This window comes from Aphelocoma coerulescens, chromosome 18 (assembly GCF_041296385.1).
Source record: "Aphelocoma coerulescens isolate FSJ_1873_10779 chromosome 18, UR_Acoe_1.0, whole genome shotgun sequence".
In the NCBI taxonomy this organism is placed as follows: Eukaryota; Metazoa; Chordata; class Aves; order Passeriformes; family Corvidae; genus Aphelocoma; species Aphelocoma coerulescens.
This window is the reverse complement of record NC_091031.1, coordinates 10610205-10635610: the sequence shown is the minus strand read 5'-3', so window position 1 is coordinate 10635610 and position 25406 is coordinate 10610205. Positions and strand designations below refer to the sequence as shown.

Sequence of the window (25406 nt, the reverse complement as noted above, 5' to 3'; positions counted from 1 at the left end):
AATTGGAATTCATTATTTCCTTGTCACACAAGCAGCCTGTGTGTCCCCAGCTGTGGTGTGAAAGCAGATCTGTGCCATTGTTCCGCAGCTGCACGATGGGGCCTCGAGCTGCCGGGAAGAAGGTGGGAGCTCAGGAATAGCCCCTCCCCAGGGCTGCACTGAGGGCTCTGCACCTCTCCAGGGGTTTGGATCGAGACAGACCATTACCATCCATCCCCAAACCCTCTTGTCTTGGAGCTTGGCTTCATTTCCATTATGTATTTATGATGCCATCTGCCTTGTCTCGCAACCACGGCTCCTGCTTAGCTTTTCTCAAATACCATGGGAAATGGTCAAATAACCAAACCATCAGTTTGACAGAGTGACAGCTACTTGAATAGAGGTTTTGCTCACTTAGCTGATTTGCCATATGCAAGCAGGGCAGTTTTCCTTTAAGCAGCATGGCCCACCTCAAGAGTCATAAGTGGAATGCAATAATTGCTTTTAATGTCAAAAAACCTACACTTTGTATCCGGAATCTTTCAGTGTAAATCAAAATCCCAAGGGATTCTCATGCCAAGAAAGGAGCTCAAAAATGCAAATCTAGAACACAGACTCTCTGTGTTGATCTAAATTGGGAATTTTTTTGAGGCAATAAAAACTAAACCACCAATGCAGGACATCTGTCTGTATGCTTGTACTGCTGCAGATATATGAGGACATAAATCCACAGGGTGGATATGCCTCCAAATGCAAAAAAGCCTCCCCAAACCCTGCACTACATCCTGGTGCTCTGGGTACTACAGCAGCCTGCTTCAGAGAACAGCAGGACAACCACACAGCCCTGGGTCTAGTGAAGGTAAAAAGTAGTTAGTGCCCAGTCCCTGGGATTAGTGCACATCAGAGACTGTACAAAAGTGAGCAGACATGTGCCTTCTCTCACCATTTTGTTTCTAAGCTGTGCAATCTAACCTCCTCTAAGGCTGGGAATGTTGGGCAAAATTGGACATACATTCTCCAAATGCTCAGGATGTGTAAGGTGGACTTGAGGGTCTTCATATATGATTTAAAAAAATAATATAAATAGCTAAAGTGGGCTAGATACTCCTCAAACAGTTAAAAGTAGCATTTCCAAAAGCACCTTGGAGTGACTACAGCTCCTGACAACTCATCCAAGGCTTGAGCTTCCAACTCCCCATCTTGCTTTTGAAAATTTTTGAAAAGAGAAGAAAAAAGGGGCTGAGGAGGTGGCTGCGATCCTTGCACTTGAAAGGCACCAATGTGTCGGTCTCCCTGCAGATGGTTACTATGCTTGTGACAGCAGTTATTCCAGGGATTAGGAGCACCAAGCAAGACAACAACTCCTCCAAACAGTTGTCCTTTGTCAGAGCTGTGTCCAGCTTGGCAGGAGGCGGGCGGGCGCTGGCGCCAGGCACCGCCGGGCCCAGCACGGCCACGAGGCTGCTTGCCACAAGCTGCACAGCTGGACACGTGTGGGAAGGTCTGTGATGGCCAGGGAGCCCAAAATCTTCTGTGGAGACCCACGGAGAGCTTGGGAAGCTCCCAGACATGCTGTGTAAGTTCCCTGAGCCCTGCTGTTAACAACCAACTGCAGGGAGGCCACAACTTTTTAAAACAAGCATTTCCTTGGAATGAAAAAGGACTGTTGAAAGAAGAAGAGAAAAGTTGGTGGGTTACTTTAAGTAAAACTGAAAGTCAACAGACATGAAGCAAGGTCAGGCAGATGATGTAGGCAGCTACCTATCTCCTCTGTTTCACTTTGCTGAGAGCTCTGCAGGACTCAGAGAAGCCCAAAAGTTGGCATATTTGATGGTACAGCTGACATGAATAAAATCTGCAGAAGCAAAAAGATCCAAGCAAACCAGCTGTGCTTCCCAAGCCTGCCTGGTGCTGGATTCTGCTCAGAAGTCTCTCATTAAAGCTCCTATTTACACTAGGGTTAATGAGAATATATTCTACTTCTCCACAGGCTTGGTAAAAAGGCTGGCATTTAAAAAACTGGTTTGTGGTCCATCAGTCAAAGTTAAAATGTAAATCCTAACAAAAAAAGCTTCCAGGCCAACTGCAGGGTTCAAATGACACTGTGCAACTTCAGAGTACAAACACAGTTTAGGACTGTGGCTGACATGGTCCTACCGAGATTCTCAGACAGCCTGGAGAGGTTCTACAGAGCTTTGTTTCTTCTATCTCCAAGTCTGTGTCACTTCTAAAACCATTTTCAGACCCTGCAGGCCAATGCTAACACCATATCAACCCTATGAATTGAATTGCACTGGAAAAAGTCTCCAGAAGAAACATCCCGGTCTTTTTTTCTAGAGGGGTGGAAATGCTGGTGCTGTCACAAAGCTTTTGGATTCTCAAAAGAAGACATTTTCGCTTTTCATAAACAAACAGCATCCTTGCAAGAGGGGCAGAACTAATTTGGGTTTGTTCTGATCCACATAAACTGTCTTGAGGCTTCATTATATTTAGTAACAGATTCCTAGACATGAAGAAGAGATACAGAAAACGTGGCAAAGGAAGGAAATAGTTTTGCAACTGTGATCCATCCAGACTAAAGCAAATTACATTTGCTCCCTTTCCTTGTGACCAAGAAGCTGAAATTCTCCCTAGCACTGCTCTGGCTTTTTATGCTCCTCCAAAACTTTAAAATAAAGATAATCTCCCAAGAAGTGGAAGATTCCACAGCCCATGTGTCTCAGCCCAGCACATGCTCAAGGCTGCAAAGAGTCTCCCTGACTCAAATGGGGCTTGGGTGAGGCTTTTAAAATGTCAATATTTCGTATTAAGCTTCCCTGGTAAAGTACTGAGTTACAATGGATTTGATTAACCCTGCTCTTGACATGGAGGAAACCTCTCCACCCACCATGGCGAAGACTGAGCTGAATTTAACCAAGCACATTGATCTCAAACTCATTTTGACTCGGCCACGAGCCAGACTGCAGCACATTCACTGAACCCCCCATAGCTGGGATTTCAAAGCTTACACTGGATTCAAGAACTTCAGGATAATACTGGAAAACCCTGAGCTAATTAATTTAAACAACCCTTCTGAGAATGCTGATTCTTTTTATTTCCTCTCCTGGGTCATGGGCAGCTCCCTGAGAGAGAACAGCAAACAGAGACACGAGCACAGCCATAAGAATGAACAAAATAACCTCAATACAGACCATAAATAGTTTGCAAAATCATTATTACACAGCAATCACCCGATGGAATGACACTATTTCTGAGACAATTTCATTACTTTAAGAGATGCCATTTTTGCGGGATGGAGAAGATTTGACAATGGCTAACAGACAGGAAAGCTTACTGTAGCCTGCTGGAAAGTTTCTGGATGAGGTCCGCTTCTCTCCTTTTGAAACTGAACGGGACAATGTGATTACTACCCAGGGTTGCTTGTGTGTCACTTCAGCCAGGAAAAGTTGTGGAAATGACAGGAAAACATGGTGCTGTTATCACATGACACAATAACGTACAACACAATACTCAGCTAGTCACACTGCCCACTGAGCACTCAGCGGCACAAATTACAGCCACACCTTTTTCTTCCAATTTCCACCTAAGCAACCTCCCCTCCTTGGGGGCAAAGCAGCACCTGATGATTTGAACTCATTTTAACATATTAAGTCATAAGCAGTTTGTTTTCTTACAGCAATGAGAATTATTATTTCCAACTGTATTATTACTACAATTAGAAACATGCATTAACTTATTAGCCAAATACTCTATGTTAGTGACATGCTACTTCCTTTGAGGCACATTGACCATCCCTGCTCTGCTTTCCTTGTGCTAAGGCAGATCTTACTAACAACTTTTTTCCCTTAAAAAAAATTAAAAATCGAGCTTCCATCCTGAATCCACCAATCTAGGACTGGTGGTCTCTCCCAGGTGGGCTTGCCATTCATCAGATCCCCTCTCCCAAATAAGTCTGAATGAACTGAACAACTACATACTTATTCCCTCCAGGGCCCTACAAGTGACAAGAGTCAATCACCACTCTGCACTATGAGATTTCTCTAGGAACAAAAATTGTGTTCTGGATCTCGGAGTCCCTCAAGCTGTCCAGCTCCAGAAACCTTTCTCAACATGAGGACCTGTTATCCCAGAGCAGTTGGAGGAGCTTGGGCGAGATGGGCTTCTGCTAAGCACTGTGTGGAGAACAAGCCCTGGATACTTGCACCACTGACCACTGCAGCCATGGACACATGGTCAGCAAAGGAACCAGGGGCTCTGCTCAGCTCCTTGTGGGAACCACCTGAGAGGGGCAGATAATGAGCACTGCTAATTCAACTACAAGAAATGGTTTAGTTTCAAATACTCTAAAGAAGTGATTTTTCTAATTTAAACTTCTGTAGGACATAAAATTACAACCCTAGTCTGCAAAAGTCCAACTTCTCTTTTGGGATTTTAAAAAATACAACTGAACAATATCCCACAAACCTTGGGCTGCATCACAGCCTGAAATAATCTGGAATTCACTGCCAAGAATGCACCTGGTCATGTATTTCCTTCTGTGGCAGACAAGGACAGATGGGAGACACAGAAAGCACCTGACTGCAAGACAGAGATTGCTTATTCAGAGATGCAGCTACTTCAGCGTGGTGACCAAAAGAGCTTGTAACAAGACTAAGTAGACCAGATTTGACTTGTATTTAAAATGTCCCTTCTCTAAGACAAAAGACTTGTGCCAGGTGAAGATTCCCAGGCTCCAGTAGTGTGTGAGATTTTCCATGCTGGGCTCCTCTGTGATGGCTGCTGGGGCACGGTGCTCTCACTGACCCTTCAGAGCCAAGAGCTGCTTTGCTGTGAGCTCTGTAAGAATGCTCACAGAAAACTAAGGGTGCTGTAAGGAGCTAAGCCAATGTTCCCAGAGAATCACCTTTCCTCTCTTTCACTGGTATGAAATACCCACCTAGAATCTCAGAGAGAAAAGAACACAAGCTGTGTTATAGCAAAGCCCCTGTGCTCCTCAGAGAGGACAACCACCTTCACACTGCTGCAGCAAGAGACATCAGAAACAATCACTTCCAACTGATCCACACTTGTCTCTGCAAAGGCACCAGTTACACCAGGCATGAAGGACCATTTGCTCACCTGGATTTATTCCAAGCATATCTTAGGAAGGAAGGAATTAAAACAGGCTCAACAAAGAAGACTGTTCAGCATTGTCATAATTCACTGTAGACTGGCTTGGCCATTTAGATTTAGTTTGGATATCAGGAAAAGGTTCTTCCCCCAGAGGGTGCTGGGGCACTGAAAAGGCTCCCCAGAGAATGGTCATGGTCCCAAGGCTGCCACAGCTTAAGGAACATTTGGACAACACTCCCAAGCAGAGGGAGGGATTTTTTGCAGGGTACTGGGCCAGGAGACTCGATGATCCTTGTGGGTCCTTTCCAACTCAGTTTATGCTATGATTCTATGATTTGCTCTCTCTTTACTAAGTTTCCCAAAATGAAGAGGTGTTCATGATACGAGGCAAGAACATCCACCTGATATTAAGGATGTCTGTAGTTTTCCCAGACATGATACACCACAAACCCAGGCAAGTTAAGTCCCTTTCAGAAGCCTGTTCCCCAAACAAGGAGAATTCCAAAACCAGTTCAGCCCCACAGGCCAACCCCCACCTCCATCACATCCATCCTGTCCACCACAAAGCACTTTCCATGACCACTTTGTACAGCAGTTGATTTTCCTGTGTGCATCCTGTCCATTCAGACCCGATGTCCTCCACGGCACACGCTGGAAGTCATTCATTTATACAGAGTGAGGACAGAAGTTGTCAATAAAGATCTGCAGGGTCAATGCAGTCTCTGAATCTGAAGACTCTTCTGTCTTTATTCTCCACTCCTCCATGTGTAGAGAAGACAAAAGCCATAACTGATTCCTTCAGTATGAACCCACAAAGCAGAAGAGTTGACTCGCTTTTCCACAGCCAGGGGAAAACACAAGACATTTTACTACAAGGTGGTGATTGAAGTCTGAAGAGATAAAGGATGTGCCTGTCCTGCTCTGGTGAAATGAGGGATCCCAAGTACACGGAGTGGCAATGAGCAGAGTTTATTCTGAGAGCTGGCAATGGCAGCTGTTTATAGGTGTTTCCTGCAGGAATGTGGTTTGCAAGGTTCCCATCTGGCATCAAAGGGTTCAGTCCAGTCACAGATACAAACTGTGCTGGTCCATGCCTGACCCTCTAACAGTGACACTGACAGCCCTTCAGGGTCAGAACCCAGCTCCACCAGCTGCACAACAGCAGAGACACACGGGCACCAAGCTCAGCCCAATGCATGAGCCATGTTCTACTTTGTTACTTGTAAATAACTATTGAACAAGATATTTATCCAAAAAATGGGTAGAGACCAAACCTGTGTGCACACACAAATATATTTATACACATGCATTCAGAGATGTTACATATAACATTCTGCTTCATCCCATTTTCCTCTCCCAACACCAGCACGTTCTGCATAGAAAGCCAGCAGTTACTGTGTTTGCCAAGGAGGAGGGGGAAACATGAGGATATGGGCTCTCTTCAGCCTGAGGACTCCACCCATGTGCCAGGACACCAGTCCCTAAGACATACAGGACATGAGGATGGGACAACTGTGGCCCCACTGACCTTGAATCAAAAAAAAAAAAGCTCAAAAAGCAGATTCGTGGGGCTAGAAGAAAGGAACTACAGAAAGCCAAGAGGGCATGCCATGCTCTCAGGTGGTTTAGAAAGATCAGCAAAAGCATCTCCTGCTCCCTGGAAAAATTTTAATGGCAATCAGTTCCATCTGATGGGTTTTCAGAGCCTGCCTTACAAAGTGATGAGCTCAGACACAGCAATGCTCAGTGTTCCCTCCTGGGCAGGACAGCAGCAATGCACTCAGCTCAGAGGATCCCTGGGACACCCTGGGATGCAGGAAACACACAGCTGGCTTGGGATCATTTTGATTAAAAAGCTCAAATCCCAAGGACAGCTCATGGCAGGAGGAAGAAAGGGAGATATTGTAGCAACTTCCAGTTGTCACGTGGAATTCTGGATCTCACCTGTACTTCTTAACCATAAAAAGTTACTGGTGAATAATTACTCAGAGCATTTGAATGCTCAGAGATGGAATTGCATCTCACCTTCTCTACTAAGTATGAAATGCGAGCTTTAGAATAGCTTAGAGAATTTTCCAGATAAAATGGCAACAGACAAACACACGAGTCTTTAAAAACTCTGAGAATACAGGTCCAGATGTTATTTACGGAAAAGTCCAACATGAATGTAGCTGGGGTCTCCCACTTTCTCAAGAGCCCTGCAGAGAAGACTGAGGTGTTTTGGTGTCCTGAAAGCTTTGAAAGTCTCCACACACCAAGACTTAGAACCAGTTTGCCTAGAGCACGTACACAGCTGTCCTTGCTGGTGGATGCAGCAACCTCAAAATAAAGGAAAGGAAAGAAGAGGAGAAAATTTTGCTTCTGGTAACACAACAGCATGAAGGGAAGAGCTGATACCAACTCTGAAACTACTCGACCTACTTTCCCTGCTTGGAAACAAACACTGTTGTAGTTATGTCTTGGTGTGAGTTATGCAGCTGTGCCAGGAGCAGAGGTGTCCCCCTGGATGTGTGAAGAGGGCTGCAGCTCAGGAGCCCCCGGGGTCTGTTGCACACTAATGGGACAGCTCTGCTCCTGCCAGACCCAGCGCTACCCCGGAACCATCGGGACACAACCAAAGGAATTACATAAACCCAAAACATTCTTAAACCACACCCAATCCTCCATAGCCTGAAGCCATGAACTGCTTTCCAAAAAGGCAGCACCACCCCTCATCTCATACACAGCAAGGAGAATGGGGAAAATTCCTGTTCTTCATGGCCAGGATCACAGACTTCCCTAAATAGTCTTCCTCTGCAGACTACACAAGGCTCTATCAAAGCATTGACCTTGTATTCAGGTTTATAAACCTGTGCTTTTGGAACCAAGCGGACTAAGCAAGGAAAATGGTCACCCCCAGCTCTCCTTCAGGCTCTGGAGCATGACAGGTACCCCCAAAGCAGCAACTTGGTCCTGCACAGGCTGCAAACACTGGGCTTTTGCCAAGGGCATGGATGGAGTCAAGGATGATGCCTTGTCTGTGTCTCAGGGAAGAACCACAGGTCACCACCCATGGAGCCATGTTGCTGGATAAAGGGGAAGCAACACAGCTCGCCAAGAGCCAGGCATGAGAAGGAAAGTCTACAGGAAACTCCTCCCCAAGGGAGACATGCCCAGCTTTGCTCTTCTGTCCAGACACACTATGTCCCAGCAGGCAACCACACTGATGGAGATTTCATGTTGAATGAAGTCAAGTTCAGTTTGAAAATAAGCATTTCCAGCTCATTGCTCTACCTTTCTCATTCCCACTGACCCAGAGTACTTCACACCCCTCCACACCATTCAACTCAGTAGAACAAAATCTGGCAGTCAAGTCAGAACCTGCTCTTCAGGGACTTACTTCAGACACCACCTTAGTGTCCCTGGAAAAGTGAGGACAACATTACTAAAAATACCTTTATGGGTAACACAGCTCTGCCACTACCCCATCCCACCTTCCTTTGCCCAACATGCCATGGAAAACAGCCCTGAGGGGGCAGCCCAAGCATCAGCCATCACACCTTGAATTAGGAACTGCAGGATGTTCATGCCTTGGTGTGTGAGACATCTGTGTCCCAGCTCAAAGGCCAAGGATGGCTGTGTTGCCATGAGGGCTCACAAGGACAGGCACAGAAGCCTCAGCCTCTCCCTCCTTGGATAACCCAACCCTGCTGCCACCACGGCTCCTCCACCACCTCAGTACCCAGCTGTTGTCCCTGTCTGGGCAGGATGGGCCAGGTCTCAGTGCTTTGGAAGGTGATTTGCCACCATCACCATCCTCTCACCCATCATTCCTCTTCCCACCATGGAGGGGATGGGCCTCCCCTGAGCCCCAGGCAGGGGTCCTGCTATGCACCACACCGAGAGGGTCAAGGCTGCAAGGTCTGAATTCTGCCCCCAGATAAGCAGCTCTGGCCATGGCTGTGTGCACAAGAACCAGGACAGCAGATCCCAACCATGCCCAGATGGGAGAGGTAACATGGAGCTACCTGTGGATCACAGATCAGAGATCCCTGTTGAACTCTATCACGAGCTTCTGGCCTAACCTTTATCTCTTCCAAAAGAGAGCATCTCCCAGCTTGCCATCTGCAGGATGGGGAGAGCAGAGATTTGTGCAACAATTTATAATGCAAAGTTCAATCATTCAGCACCCGTGAAGCATTTGGAACCCACGGGAGTCAGGTCATTACCTAACAGCAGGCTGGATTTGATTCAGACACCCAAGGGTGGGTCATTAGTTTCCAGAAGTTCTGAGAAGCCCAGGTCTCTGCAGTGTGGCAGGAAGGCAGGTGCTCAGCACCCTTGAAAAATTCATGTGAATTAGCTGAACGGAGATGCACAAGGTCCAAATTTTTGTTCCACACACAGAAAGCCTAAAGTCAGAAGCAGAGTGCTGGGATATCAAACCTGCACAGAAAGAAGAGAACAGTCCTACCAGGGCAGTGAAACTCCAAGGGATGTGGGAGCTGCCACTAGAGAAGCTTAATTTGGAAGCTGCAGACAGCAAAAAGCTCCTTTGCAGAGAGGGTTTGCACTTAAGATAGACCAAAACTTCAAAAGTTAAAAAAAAAAAAAAAAAAAGACCTTAAAGCAGCACACTCAGTGAAAATGTCAAACTGACTCTGGCAGCACCTTCTCTGAAGCAGTGATCTCGAAGCCAGAGATACTCAAGTATGTTACAGACCACATCATTTCTGTCATGCAGGCCTCAGAGATCACTGGCCAAATGAACTTGCAAACTCTCGAAAGAAAGAGGAAGGTTAAACACAAGGCAAAATTCATCAATTTGCAAAAAATGCTCCTGAAAAAAGTACAGAAGAAGCACTGCTCCAGCACTGAACCGACAGTGATGTTTGTACAAAAAGTGAAAGCCTGGTTACCACAGGCTCCCTCAAACACTGAGATGTCTCTGCTGAGGCCTTGGAGGTTCTATCTTACTTGTGCTGCCTTGAAAACACAAGTGATTACCTCCAGATACTGCAACTTTCAGGAAATGGGATAGATTCAGTCACAGAAAAAAAATTCAAATTCTTGGTACCTTTGACTCTGAATTCTGCCTCCAAGGCTTCCAGGCAGCACTTCCTGCCACAGGAAGGTATCACACAGCAGGAAAATAACAGAAATCAGTAATAATAAAGATGTAAACGACAGTTACAGAAATGAGGAAGAGACAGAGAAATATTTACAGGAAAATTCACACTGGTAGTAGAGAACATGCCAATTTAGGATATTCCCCTTTGGGGTTTAGGTTTTTGGGGTTTTTTTCAAGAATGGTAGGAACTCTCTCGGGTTATTTCCTAAAGAACTTCACCAGCTGCAGGCTGTGCAGCTACAGAGCCTGATCTCACATGCCAGAAGGGTATGGAAAAGCCTAAGAGGAGATTAAAAGAGCAACAAACACCTCAGAGAGGCTTTGGAACAGCCAGAAAAAAAAAACTTTCCAGGAATAACAGTCCTTGAACTATACAGGAAAAAAGGAAGCAGCAGAGTCTGATGTGCAACTGGACCTCCACTGGCTTTTGAAGAATGCAGCCCTGACAGTTCACTAGAACATCCAACAGACTCTTGGGGCAGCTCCCTGGAAAGCGTGTGACTCTTCCAGGTGTCACAAGGAGAAGGTCCACACAGGGCAGCTCTGGAAGCTTCCAATAAATCCATGAAGACACTCACATGCTATAGGGAGATTGTGGTGTTCAACTGGACACCAGACACTTCAAACATCAGGTTTGAACATTAAGAGAGGTCAGTTCATTTTGTCACCTTTCCAGGTGACATTGCAATGCTCTGGTAATCAGGTTCTCAAGAGGTGGCACCTCTGAGAGTTAAGAGACTTCCCAGCCAGCAGACAGAACACTCAAGAAGCAACAAGCTGTGAACCAGATGCCCATCAACATTCCCTGTGCTTGCTGCACATTTCCTAGCAGGTCGATCTAAATCCTCTAAGTCAACATCCATGCATCACTGCACAAGAATACAAGGCTTTCCAGAAAACCAAAAATCTCATCTACAGCCAAATGAATAACTTGGTTTCAAGAGCAATGGGCAGCACAGCCCAGCCAGAAATCCTGCCATGCACAGCCACAGTCACACCTCACCACATCACTCCTGTTAGTGTGATCTGAATCTCCTTTCTGCAAAGGCAACCAGCTGCAAGTAGCTCTGTAAAGCTTCCACATAGATAACGGAGTAATCTAATTTTGTTTGTGACCTAAATCCTACTTGGACACAGGACAGATGAGGTAAAAGGTGGGATGCTTTCCAGTTGGTATAATGGGTTGGAATTTGAAGAGCTCACCCTAACCATGGCTTGTGTCCTCCAGCCTCTGCAACGTCTGCTGCAGGGAAAACAAAGTTAGCAGCTGTTAATCTGGTCTAAGTGACAAATTCAGCCTAAACTCACAAGAGAGCTGGCAGATCTCCACAGCCTCAACTGCTCCCCAGCCTGCACAGCATGGTAATCACACAGCCTCACTGACTCTGACCAGGCATCAGCCACCAGTAAAACTCTTACATCTTCTCTAGACTGCATCCTTCCACCAGTAAAACTCTTACATCTTCTCTAGACTGCTCCCTTTCAAGTATGAATTATATTCCCCAACTACTGTCTGTAATTCAGGCTCTATTTTGCCTTACCCTGTACAGGTTGCATGTAAAATTTTGTTTACAGCTGTGCTGAATGCCCTACAGACAGGCAGGATACATGTTATGCCTAGAGAAAAATCTCTTTGCACTTCTCGAGAATTTGGTGGCAGCAGTTCCAGCTGAATCAAACAAGGCACACCTCCTCCATCACAGGCAGTCACAGAACCAGAAGGGACCTTCCTTCCAAACCCCTGCCTTGCTTCCTGCTGCTCAACACACCAGCTCAGGGCTCTGCCCACCTGCCCCACAGGGTCTGCACAAAAAGCCACTGACAGTGCCCCTTAGTTGGAATAAGGGAGGTCTCAGCCCTCGGCATCTCCAGGAGGGGAGATTTCAGGGAACAACAGCCCAAATTCTAGAACTAGAAACATACCTCCAGTTTCTAATCTCATTCTAAGTCCCACTGAGTAGGTCTCCTATTTCAAGGTCACTTCAAAGCCCCCTGATTATAACACATGTTCTAATTCAGAAAACGTTTAGGGCAAACCCCAGGCAGCACTGGAGATGTGAGGGGTCCTGTCCCCGGCTCGCAGCCCTATTCTCTGCCTCTCCTCCTTGCTTAGTTTCCTGAATATCTGTGACAAAGGTGACCTCCTCCAAGACATCCCAACACAGCTGGTAGTGGATGTACTCGTAAAGGTGAAAGAGGAACACATCCTGGGGCAGAGGCTCAGGGTGACATGGGCTGGACAGGGACAGGAGCAGCAAGGCCATACCATCCAGTGCCACTTGGCCCTCAGCAGCTCTCAGATCCAATGCCTTAATGGAGATGGCACGGCAAAGCTCAGAGGTCCTGACCACTCACCGACTCCTCCTGTTCCTGCATGTGATGTCACATTCCTCCATGTGGCTCTGTATCCCGCCCTGGCTCCCACCTCCTGTGCCCCCATGGCAGCACGATTGTGCAGCCTGGAGGGATAAGGCCCCACGCTGCACCCAAATCACAACACATGGCTCAAAACCTCCAGAAATGGGAAAGAAACTACAAAAGAGGGGCAGGAGGAAGGTTTGTGAACCCATCTATCAACTTCCTGCATCCAGTAGTGTTGAATCTATACTGTCTCCTCCTGGACACAGTATTCCAGGGCACAGCCTATGCATTAGCAAAAAGCCTCTAACTACAACAGCAGCCAAGCTCTGGAAACAGCCTCCAGGCAGAAGTACAGTGGGAACAGAAGGTCTCTGCACTGCAGGAGGCGAGGCAACCGGGAAGCACTGGGCAGAGTCCTAAAAATGCCACATTTTGTAATTGAGATTCCATGGCCTTGAAATTGTTCCTTCAGGTAACATGCCATGAAAACCAAGGAACTAGCATGAACAGATGGAGTCAGAAATCACACAAAGATCACCTGGGAAACCTCCCTGTGCAAACCACAACTAGTCCTGTCCAGCCTGTGTGTGCATCGCCCCTGCTCACTGGAGTTGAACTCCACCCCTGGCTTACAGCAATTCCCCAAATTGTTTTCCTCCACACTCCCCAACCTCTTTTCCAACACCCCTGAAGATTTCTCAGACTGAGAAACAAACCCTCAAAAGAAAGAAGAACTTGCACCTTGGTAGAATGTGGGCTCTGTACCCATTTTATCCAGGTATGGAGCCTTGGCACTGAGAAGGAGCACAGTAACACTCAATAGCCTGAAATTTGGAATGCCACCTGTGGCACAACATGCTTCCCCTCCTCAACAGCCATGTTTCTGCTCCAGGGTGCAGTTTTCACAGATGTTTCCTCCCTCCTGACACACACGCCACCATGAGGAGCCCCATTTGCTCCTTTACTTTCTGTCTATGTAGCAGGAAACCACACTCTTACCTAAACATCCAACAATCCAGCCTGAGCAGTTTCCCAACCAAAACCTGCTAATCAAGCAAAATACAGCTAATAGGCAATTCCCATCTCCTGGCAGCTGCATGTCACCCCTGGCTGCCTCCTCTCATGCCCAGACCAGAGCTCAGCACAGGCAAGACACATCTGACAGTGGGACCCCCTGCCCTCCTGAAGGCAGAAGCAACAGGACACCCCTGGATCGGTGGATCCAAACCACAGAACCCCAAATTTCATGTGAGAAATTAACCTCTCTGTATCTTCAGATCCACCCATCTGGACCAACAGGGCCTGTCCAGGGCAATCCCCAGCCAGTGCTCCTTTCGGGAGGACACCCAGGCTGTTCTGCTCCACCAGGCTGAGGAGAAGGGGCTCGGTGAACAGAAAACACACTCTGCAACAGGAACACGTCTGGGCGAGGAGGTCTGAAATATCCAGTCCAAATCCAAAGTCTAGAAAAGGTTTCTAGCCTACTGAGGAAAAAGTCACCCCAGCATCTCAGGGAAGAAGGCAGGAGACGAAGATACATCAGCTGTGAGACAAACACTTGACAGAAGCGTGCAACCAGAAAATGCCAACACTGCTTTTGAGAACAGCATCTGCTACGGACACATAAAGGACACACAGACAATTTGCTGCATCCAAGCTCAGCCAGCCTCACCACAGAGAAAGCAACCAAGCTAACAGCATCCATCTCTTTCAAACAGAAATGGCCTTGGGAGCTTGCAGCCTCCCAAGAGAGCTCTAGCACAGACACACCACCATCAATTCTGGCACTTGAAGAGCTATCCTATCCAACCCAAAACACTTGCAAGCCCTCAGCCATTAACCAGCCCAGGATCCAATCCTGGCCAACAACTGCAACTCCCACAGAGAAAGAGCAGCACCTGTCTTGGACAGTGTTGACAATCACTTGCACAAACATGAAACTTAAGATGCCATCGACTAACAACGAAAGCTCTTCTGTGCTAGACAGGAGCCACTGTGACTTCCAGTGAATCCGAGACAGAAATCCACACAGATGAACACAGAAAAGTCAAATCCCTATAGATGGCTGATGGTGGGCACTCACTAGCTGAAACTAAGTCCTTTATTTAATGGACTAACAAGGTCAGAGAGAGGAAAGAACCCCAGAAGGGGTTCTGCAGAATATCTTTACAAGGGTTTGATGATGTGATGAGACACAAAAAGTGAATCTCTAAATGTGAGCTCTACAACCAATAAGAATACTCTTATTTTAGAGAGGAAAAGAGAGAGAAGGAAAGAGGAGGATTTGCTGGAAAGGTCACTCAAGATTTTGAGAACCATCTAAAGTACTCTATAAAATTTCTCTATGTTATAATTACCATCAATAACTCATCTGAAACACGTTCCTAACTCGATAAAGTCTTGTTTGAAAATCCCCAGCATAAAGAAGCTCCCAAGAACAGAGCCCAGCAGTTATGTCCTGGGGAAGCAGAAGGCACTGAGCTCCAGGAGAGAGGCACTGACATGCAGAGCCAAGCAGGAGCAGCCCATGACAGGGACACTCCAGAGAGCCCAGGCAGCAGGGAGGCTGCAGGTGCAGTTTCTGAGACTTGACACTGACAAAACTGCTGAGACCTTAGAGAAGAAAAACGTGGGACATCTTTTGCAGGCTTGCTGCATCTGCCACAGGGACCAGCTGCAGAGCAGCACTGTCCAGCTAGATTGGTGGATCTGAGGATACAAAGCTGATCTTTTTGGTGCTGATGTACCCTGGTATTTACTAGAGTCAGGAACAGCTCTGTGCCATGCTTGCTCTCAGACTTTGGACAGGGATATCCTGGGGCTAAACTGGCTAGAAAACTCACTGAGAACTAATCTCTGCGTAACTCCCCTAACATCTCCCTGTTGCTAAAATGATAATCCTCAACCTTTGTCTGTTGTCGTGCTGAAAACAATTCTATCACAGTTATGGCTTTCACAAGTAACACAGAAACAAGAAATTCTAATGAAAAGTAATAAGCTGAACAAAGAGATAGAAAAACAACAGTGAATCAGTCTGGGCATTAATTATAGGTGTATCTAGCATTATCAGCTACAATACTCAATTCAATCAATTCTGGAAGGCATTAGCTCCAGTGTAAACCAAGAAGATCCCAATTTAACCTTTTTTTTTTAATTCTGGAAAAAAAATCTTTTATAGTGACTCAAACTGAGAGATTTAAACAACTTAAAAATAACCGAATTAATCAAACTGCATTTAACTAACACTTGATGTTGGCTAAATCATTTCAAAGTTGTTCCATTGGCTTTATACTCACATGTGTGGATTTTGGAAAGGAACTCCAGAAGTATTTAGAGTAAATCTTGCTGTGGACTTGAAAGGTGGATTTGCAAAATTTAACTTCAGCGCTTTGCGTTTACCTGGGAGACAATGAACATAAAGTAAACTTTTTGTCAGCACAAAATATTGAGAGCATCTGGAAATAAACAGAAAAAAAATGACATATTGTGAGAAAAGGATTTTACATTTTACAACATTAGCGAATCACAGCTTGTGTTAGGACACGGGGATGGAGACACAGAGTCGGCTCTCATACCAAGGTCATCCCCAGCTCATTCCAAGGCAGTTGCCAAAGCAAAGCACCCACAGCACCTCCTGTGACAGCTGGAGCACCTGGAATCACCTGCCAGGGCTCCAGCAGCCACAGCACCTTCAACCCCAGGGCTCAGCATCCTCCATGTACACCCATGGGGCACAGAGGCTTGGCCTGCCACACACAGCCTGGGCACACCAACAGACCTGGGGGGACAGCACTGAAGATGGAAAGAGCACCTTGGGATGTCTTTTATGTAAGACTCCAAGCACAGGATGGCTGTTGGGGTTCCTGACCCTCCTCAGGCTAGCAGCAAATGGAGATAACCATGCTTGAGGGAGGATGGATATCTGTGAGCTCTTTCTGCCAGGTGGGCTGCCAAGCAGAGAGCATCTGAGGGGTGACCCTGTGAGGGAAAGCTCTGCAGCCAACTGAGGAAGCAGTGGGAAACACAAAATAAATAAATAGTAGTGTGGGAGGGATCCTGGTCACTGCTCAAGCCACTGGCTCTCTATTTTCCACTGAAGTTGAGATGACCTGCTCAAGCAACAGCAGGATTGGGACTACAAAGGCAGCTCCCCCTTCCCAGCCCTCCCACTGGGGTACAGAAGACCCTGTCTTGCTCCCATTTACCCACAGGAAACCTGCACTCCTCCACACCAAAATACCTGAGATGAGGCCTCTTCCCCCCCACCTTCCCAGGAGTCCACAACTGAATCCCTCCCAGCTTCCCACTGCCTGGGTGATTCTTTGGGTTGGAAAGGTCCTTAAAGATTAACTCATTCCAACCCCTGCCATGGGCAGAGACACCTTCCACTAGGTCAGGTTCATCAAAGCCCTGTCCAACCTAACTCTGAATGGTGAGACAACCACAGTTTCTCTGGGCAGCCCGTGCCAGTGCCTCACCATTCCCATTGTACCCATCCATTTCAAGCTGACACTAAGGACACCGTCAGCCAGCACAGATGTACTCTGTACTTTGTGCTTGTCCTTGGAGCAAAGCATACACCTGAGGGCAGGTCTGCAGGACTGAGGAACCAGAGGACCTTCTGTGAGCGCACAACCTGTCACAACACCACGCCATCGCCTGACCGACCTCCCACACCCCTTCTGACTGCTTCCCTGAGGGCATCTCCCCCCTCACACAGAGCAAAACCAGACAGTTAATGACTGCCAAGGGTCTGGAGGATGCGACACTTATCCCTGAAACCTCCCCCTGTTCGTCAGCTCCCCCCAGGTCTGCACAAGCACAGGGGAGGGGATGGTGCTGGGCAGGAACCTGTGGAGAATGGCCACACAGCCCCCTGCTCACTGGTCCCATGATGGCAGCACAAATCTCAGATGGGGTCCAGGGATTTCTTCTATTATCCTTCAAGTCTGTTTCATTCACACGCCCAAAACCCCAGACCTCTGTGAAAGGGCAATAACATTGCTTTGTAAGATTCTCCCTTTCTCACAGCAATGTTTATACAGCTCAGGAGAACACGGGACTTGAACTGGGCCAACACTAAAATTGACACAATTAGCTACAAACCCTCATCAGAAAATCTCCTCACAGCCTGCTCCTATTCTTACTATTTGTAAACTTTATACACCAAGTTTCCTCCTGTTTTCACACAGGGACAGGACATTTTTTAACACAGTTAGATGTTGGTCTATTGATTTCTACCTCAGTAGGTTTCTAAGGATAGTTTCAATTATGTCAATCCACCATCTGGAGCTAGATTTTCTACAAATCCAACAAATACAGATGCTTAGGCTGCCCCTGGGAAGCAAACAGCATGGTTTGTTTCTGCTCAGCTGATGAACAAGGAATGTGACCGGGAAAAACGAACATCCTGAGAAACGCCAGGAATTTCCATCCAGCACAGATCACATGGAAACATAATTTAAGTGAAACAACAGACTCAAATGAAGCAGAAGTCTGAGGAGAGCCAAAGCAAACTGTGTTCCCTAGCAGCCTTCCACAGCTTCAGCTGTGGACTCCAAATCTTGAGTTTCATCCTAAAAAAAACTTTTGACTCCATGTCTCTATTCCTTGAGACACATCATTCTAACTGGAGACAAAAGAGCCTCTTTAGGGGCAGCAGTTTTGCTGTGATTTTGCTATGTACAGGTTCATTACAGACCACCCTGCCTCACTACAGCAAAGAGGTGTGGGGGTTATGGTGCCTCTGGAATTCACTAATGCCCATCACCACCAAGGCTGTGTGACCAAAACTGTCTGAAAATGTGCTGCAGAAATATCCACCTGATACAAATTGTCTTTTAAAGGTTCTGCTAACTTAACGTAATTCTAATCATCAACCGTTACAACGTCTACTTCTCTGAGAACTTTTACAGTAAAGATTATGGGACAGAGAATGATTTGGAAGAAACCAAAACTAACTTTGGAAAAGATTACTTTTTCACAAATTAGGGTAATCCTCAACACCGAACGTGAAACTATGAAGTTTCTTGACTTACGGTCTTCCCAATTGTGACCATTGGGTTTGTTCAGCTGCATGTTAATGGTTATACCAAGCCCAGACCATATTTGAAAGCAGGATGGTCTGGACTTCAGCTGAGCAGAAGTGGCAAGTACTACCTTATGTTTTGAGGGAATCTAAGCAGGACTGTATCCTAAGTTAGGTTGCTCTCCAAGAAGAAAAAATACAGCCAAAAATAGCTTTCTGATTGTAAATAAGTTAATCTATCCATAAGGATAGCAATCTTTACTGCAAATCATCCCAGCTTTCAAGTGGTAGTGGGTGTCCTCAAAACCATTTTTAAAAGAATGTCATCATTCTACTACCAGGCCTGTACATGGAACTGAGGTCCAGGAGTGATGCCTTTCATCCTCAAACGCACAGCCCTTGGCATTCCATAGACTGCAGCCAAAATGGACACTGGGAAAAGCACCTACACAATAACCCCAGAAAAACTCAGGCTCACAGCAGCACTTGTTCCTTGCTGCACTGGTGAATGGTGCTAGGCCAAGGACAGAATTATTTATGTGCTGCTATCCGTCACCAGAATTAATCCAAGCACTTGGCTCTGCAGTTAAGTTCTCATCACTGTGAGGCCCCTTTACCACCACCACAGCCAACCAGCCTTCACACAACAAGAAACAGCTGTCTAGCAGGTCACATGCAGGCCAAAAGTATTCCTCCACAGTTAGATTGTGTACTACTATTTTTACTTCACCTAGGACATCTATGAGTTACAGAATCACAAAATCATTAAGGTTGGAAAGACCTTTTAGATCACCAAGTCCAACCATCATGCCAGCACCACAACCTTGTTCACCACTAAACCATGGCCTCAAGCAACACATCCACACATTTTTACACTTGCAGGGATGGGACTCCACCACCTCCCTGGGCAGCACCTTCCAGTGCTTGACAGCTGAAGAAATTTTCCCTAATATCCAATCTAAACCTCCCCTGGCCCAGTTCCCTCTCCTCCTGTCCCTGTTCCCTGGGAGCAGAGCCCGACCCCCCCGGCTGCCCCCTCCTGTCAGGGACTTGTGCAGAGCCACAAGGTCCCCCCTGAGCCTCCTCTGCTCCAGGCTGAGCCCCTTTCCAGCTCCCTCAGCCACTCCAGCCCCTTCCCAATTCTGTTCCCTTCCCTTGGCGTGCTCCAGCCCCTCAATGTCTGTCTTGTCATGAGAGATTCAAGGTGCCTCAGCAGTGCCCAGCACAGGGGGATTGTCACTCTGCTGGTCTTGCTGGACGCACTGTGGCTGGTACAGGAGACCCTCGGCCATTTCTTCAAGCCTCTGAGTCACCTCCTGTTGGAGAAAGCAATTCTAACTTCTTCCTAGAATCTCCTCACCACCATTCCTGCATGCCACACCTCAACCGCACTGCTGACCATGTTCAGGTTACACAGAACAAAATGCTCCCTTTTCAAGCAGTAAGATTTTCAAAACATTAGTAGTTTAATGGATTTTTCCAAGGTTTCTATCTTGCAAGGCTACAAACTGATTCCTGTCAAAATGTTTTCCACTCGGTTCAACTCTGCAGGATCAACTTCTTGCTGCCACAGCCTGAGCACAGGTCACAGCATTCAAGTGAGTCACAGTGCACAGGTAAATATTCTCTCTGGTCATATGCTGAAGTCACTGTCTGTTTGTGGAGTGATGATACGCCAGGAATCAAATCTGCACTCTTTCCTTACTGTAGTATAATCAGGAAAAAAAGAAATACAACCGCTGGAACACAAGCTGTGACAGCAAACGGCAGGAAGGACAGTCAGGGCATCTGTAATGAACTGTGCAACATTTTTACCGCTCCCTTGTAAAATTAAAACACATCAACAGAAAGACAGAAAATGGGGAAGAATGGATTATTTACTTCCATTTGGAAACAGAACTGAATGCTTGAGGTAATTTTCTTAATAGAAAACTATCGGTTCTGATTTCTTGCAAGGTAATTCCAAGCAAAGCTAGTGCAAACTCTTAACGTGAGATGGAAAAAAAAAAACCCACACAGATCTCTGCTCTTCCAACAGCTTTAAATAACCAAACTGCTGTATCTTGTCTGCTAACAAAATGCCTGCTTTGATGTAGAGACAGCAAAGAACATTTACCTGCGTTCAGAGCTGCAGCCCCGCAGTTGCTGACATCCTGAATGCTCCCAGGATTTCCAGCTGGTTATTCCTGCTGCCGCTAGCACAGCTCTGCCTGCCCACAGATTCTTCCAACCTACCATCTTGCACTTCTATCTCCTTCCTTTCCAGTCTCGCTCATGGACCTACTCCAACCAGCACAACCAATCTGAGACTAAAGTAGGTTTCCAGTCTTACCCTCAAGATAAACTATTTTTCAAGTAAAAGCTAGTCAAATTTTGAAACAAAACCTAAAGAACTTCAGCATATCCTGCAGTTCTATTTGAGGAGTCTGGATGAAAGAAGAGACCCAGAGTTTGACTTATTAATTTTAAGAGCTGCAACTACAGAAATTCACTTTAAATATTTTCAGTAGGTCTGTTACTGACATTTTTAGTCCTTCAGTGAAGCCTTCGATTTAGTATAATCTGAGAGTCAGCACTCAAATTTGAAATGATCATTTTGCACTGCAGGAGTAAGCTAAGTATGCTCATTTTTAGGAGTCACCTCATTAGAAAGAGGATTTATCCATAATTCACCCACAGTCCCAAGCGTGCTTCCAACTAGGGAGCACAAACACCCAAGCCTAGAGCAGCCAGGACTCTGGATTACTGACCACTGCCTTGTTGAAAACACTCTATGGCAAAAAAACTGAACTAGACAGTATTTTAGCAAGACATGTGCATGATTTGGGGCCCGGAGGCGGCTCACAGCTGCACCAGCAGACACACCTCCACAACTGGCAGTACAAGATCCAGGTTACATCCAACAGCACTTCCACCATCTATAAATACTTCCACCAGCACACCTGGTAAAGTAGGTTAATCTTAAGAGTGCAAGAAATTGCAATCGGATTAAGATTAGTTCCCTCAGACTGGAAATTCTCAGAAGCAAAACCTGAGAATGAAGTCTCTGGACTCCCCAAAACCCACGGTTAACCTTTAACATTATCCCTGATGCTGTCCTGCATGGAAACACCATTTGTATGAATAGGGTTAAAGCTCCCTGCCCAGAGGAGAGTGCAGCACTGGGGTCAGACAGCAGCTTCCATCCCAAACTGGGGTTCAGGCAATTTCTAGCTGGAGAGCAGCATTTAACACGTGGCTCACAGTCACAGTCCAGTGCCAAGCCTGGTGAAACACTGCTGGAGAGAACCTGGAGGGCCTGGTTCACAGGGGAGGTGCTGCCAGATCAGGAGTGTGTGTCTGCTCTCACAGCAGCACTCTGCTTCACCCAAAATATTTCTGCAGCCTAAGGCAGCCACGGCATAGCCCAGCAGAGCCCGTCACAGAGCAGCTGTCAGATACAAAGGGTGACACTGCCCTAGGAAATTTATTGTGCAGCACCTGGAGCTTCTCCTGGTGAACAACAATAATAAATTATGCAAAGGGCCATGCCGAGTACTTTTTCAATATGAAACAGCACAGCAGTAATTACAAAATATACCACAGGAAGGAAGACTGGGGAGGGGGTTTGGTTGATTTTATTTCTTTTCTTTTTAATTTTTAGGAGCCCATACTCAGACTAACAGCAAGGAAAAAAATCTGTCCTTGAGGACTTTGCTTAAGGTCAATGGAAAAGATTTAGTTTCTTTGGATAAAGCAACAAGCACGTTTCCATCATCTCTCTAGACACCTTAGGCCAGCAAAGTGGCAACGTCAGTCACAGCCTGCATCCCACTGGCTCTGATAAACACCTTGGACCCAGTGACCAGACCGAATCCTACAGTCACAGAATCATAGAATAAAAAATCCTCCAGAGTCAGGGGAATAAGAATAGTTACATGTTGCCTGTCACCGACTAATTAAATAACTAGAAAGAAAAAGCAGAGAAAGCGTGCGTGTGTGAAAATGTTCAGGCTGCACTAACACACACAAATAAAATGCTGGAAACAACTTGTATTACAGTGAGAAGACTCATGCTGGAGCTGGCTTCTAACAGGCTCCAGACTCTCCTGAGGAGGGATAATGCTCTGACCCCAGCACTGGGCTGCTTTTCCACTCGACCACTGTTACCACAAGAAATAATCCTTTGCGCAATGCAAGCACAGCAGATCTTTATGTCTGGATCAAAAACTTAGTAATATATAGGGTTTTTTTCCAAATACTACCAGCCTGACATCTATGTGCAGCTAAAAATAGCCAGTTTTTCAATTTGGATCTGCTTCACATGAACTGGTCTCTTGCTTGTGAGTGCCCATGTGTGCTGTTCTCACGAACATCTGATCAGTGTCTTCACAGACTTAGAGAGGAGCTGAGCCCTTCTGAAAACCTGCTCTCAGCTGCAAGGCTGTTTCTGCACTGTTACACTGGGAAAGATTTTGATCTAGATCTTAAAAACACCTAGGAACACATGCTCTCAACAGGCATTTTTGCTTAGTTCTGCTGAATTATAATGGAGGTGTGTAGAGTCGCTTAAGCAAGAAATCAAATCACAAGTCTACAGAGCACATAAAACTTTCAGTTGTCTTTGAAAGTACTTGGTTGGAGAACTTCTCAATACTAAAGCCAAGGCAATTTTGTGCTAAGCTTTAGAAGTGGTATCTGTAGACAGACCTATTTGATCTAGTTTTGTACTTCTCCAATATGGATTTCAGAAGAAGATGTTCTAATTCCAGAAGCAAGGGTTAGATCCAAAGACAAAGAGCATAAGAACAGCTGCAGTGGTCCATCCAGCACAGCATCTTGCCCTCCACCACAGCACTGAGATGCCAATGAAAAGAGCGATAACCAAAGCCACAACATCCTTCCTTCGGATATTCTTTCATCCTCCAACCACTTCCAGCTCAAGGCCCTCCTCAGCCAGCCATGGTATCTCTGTATTTAATGGCTGTTGCTGGGTTTCGCTTTCCCAATCCTATCCCATCCTCTCGTCGCCTTGTGAGCGCCAGACCCCATCACGCCAGGCTGGCAAGAGCTCACACAACTCAACCCAACACTTGATTGAAGCCCTCAAAGTCAGGTTGAACCACACAAACCCAACTCAGCTGCGTGCAGGCTGTCAGAAGAGACACAACCTGTCACCCGTGCCGGGGGCCCTGCCACCACCCACCCTCTCCCCTTGTCACACAGGACTGCCCTGGCACTTGCATTTGAGACATAACCCGAGTTTGCTGAACTTCCATGACTCTGTCCAGCACAGCAGCAGCACAGATCTTCCCATGATGACACAACAGGTCTGGGTGTTCCCACTGGATCCACTCCCTGTCTGCAGGACAGCAGATCCTCGATGCCACAATGGATGTACACAACCCAGCACCAGGGTTTGCCCTGCACACCTCCACTAGGGCAAGGAGTGCCCTGCTGCCATGTCACAGCTCATCTCCCACCACTCAAATGATTCTGCTTTCCAAGGAACTGGAGAGGGAAAAATGAAGGAAAATTCACGTAGCAAGGAATAAAAACAAACAAACAAACAAACAAAAAAAAACCCCAAAAAACAAAACATTAAAAAAAAGGCAAAAAATCTAAAAAAACTTAATTAAATTAACTATGGTTCACTTCCATTACTTTGTTCAAACCTTTCCTCATGCTGAAAACCAGCAGAAACACCCAAAGGCCAGTTATTTCTCAACACCAAAATAACTTAATAAACACTCAGAGGCTTTGCTAAACATTGCACCACAGCTCTGTGAACACCAGCTTTTGGGATGATGTTTTTCTTACCAAAAAAAAAAACAAACTTGTGTACTCATAAAAATTCTGGCTTTGTGCTGTCTTGTGAAGCATTCAGTATGAATTAGCAATACCCTGTAGCAGGATGAGCACAGGAAGGAGCCCCTGAGTTCCACTGCCGAGACATGTCGGGCATTGTCTAATGAGTGATATTTCCAACAGAATTTGCAGCTTTAATAGCTTGGCAGCATCAAACCCTCTTCAGAAAGACACACGGTGATGGCACTCTTGCCCAACATTGTAATTCAAGTGACAAAACACTCAGAATGCCAGGAATGAGCTGCTGCTCTGCTGCTGTGCTGGAAGGAGTGAAGGCAGCAGGTACCAAACCCCTTCCATGCCTCAGCTGAAGGCTGGAGTCAACCAGGGATTTGGGCATAGGGCTGCTGCCTTCAGCAGTTTGGAAGGTTGCCGGAGCTGCCTCCAACAGCCAACAGCTGGCTGCTCTCAACAACCTTGTGGATAATTACTTATGTGGCAGAAATCTTCAGCTTCTTGTTAGCAAAGATAATACTGATTGAAGTGTTACAACAATTAAACTTCTTCCTGAAGGAAGAACTGCACAGATGAACACAGCAACTCTGACTCCAAACCAACAGCCAAGGGATCTGCAGCAAGACACTTCTGCAGCAACGAACAACAGGCTGGCTTTGGTACATCAGCTCATGCAACTCTAAAAAAACACTTGCATCCTGTCAGTGAAGAGAGAGCAGATCTAAAAAGATAAATAAAATTTTAAATAAAGACCTTAATACAGGCATTCGTAATGCAAGCAAACACTGCAGAAAGTGGAAGTAGAGAAATGAGGAGCTGCAATCATGTTACCTGCAGAGCAGGAAGCTGAGGGTTTTGTGGTTTTCCTTTTCTGTGTGGTTCCAGATGAGTAAAATCCCCATGTTCCCAGCCAGGACAAACCCAAGCCTCTGCAGAGCTTGGCTCCAGCACATGGATGACAGTCAGGAGGTGAAACTTCTGTGAAGAGCTCTGGTCTCCTTCCACCACCCAGCT

At 46.3% G+C, this 25406-nt stretch overlaps 1 protein-coding gene across 1 annotated transcript in view; it reads right to left on the bottom strand.

Annotated features, from left to right (window-relative positions):
* The window catches only part of MAP2K4 (mitogen-activated protein kinase kinase 4), a 76353-nt gene that overhangs the window by 32856 nt on the left and 18091 nt on the right, over positions 1-25406 (bottom strand). Inside the window, exon 2 of the mRNA XM_069032428.1 lies at positions 15859-15961. Within this exon, the coding sequence (XP_068888529.1) occupies positions 15859-15961 (103 nt within the window). The remainder of the gene's footprint in view (positions 1-15858; positions 15962-25406) is intronic.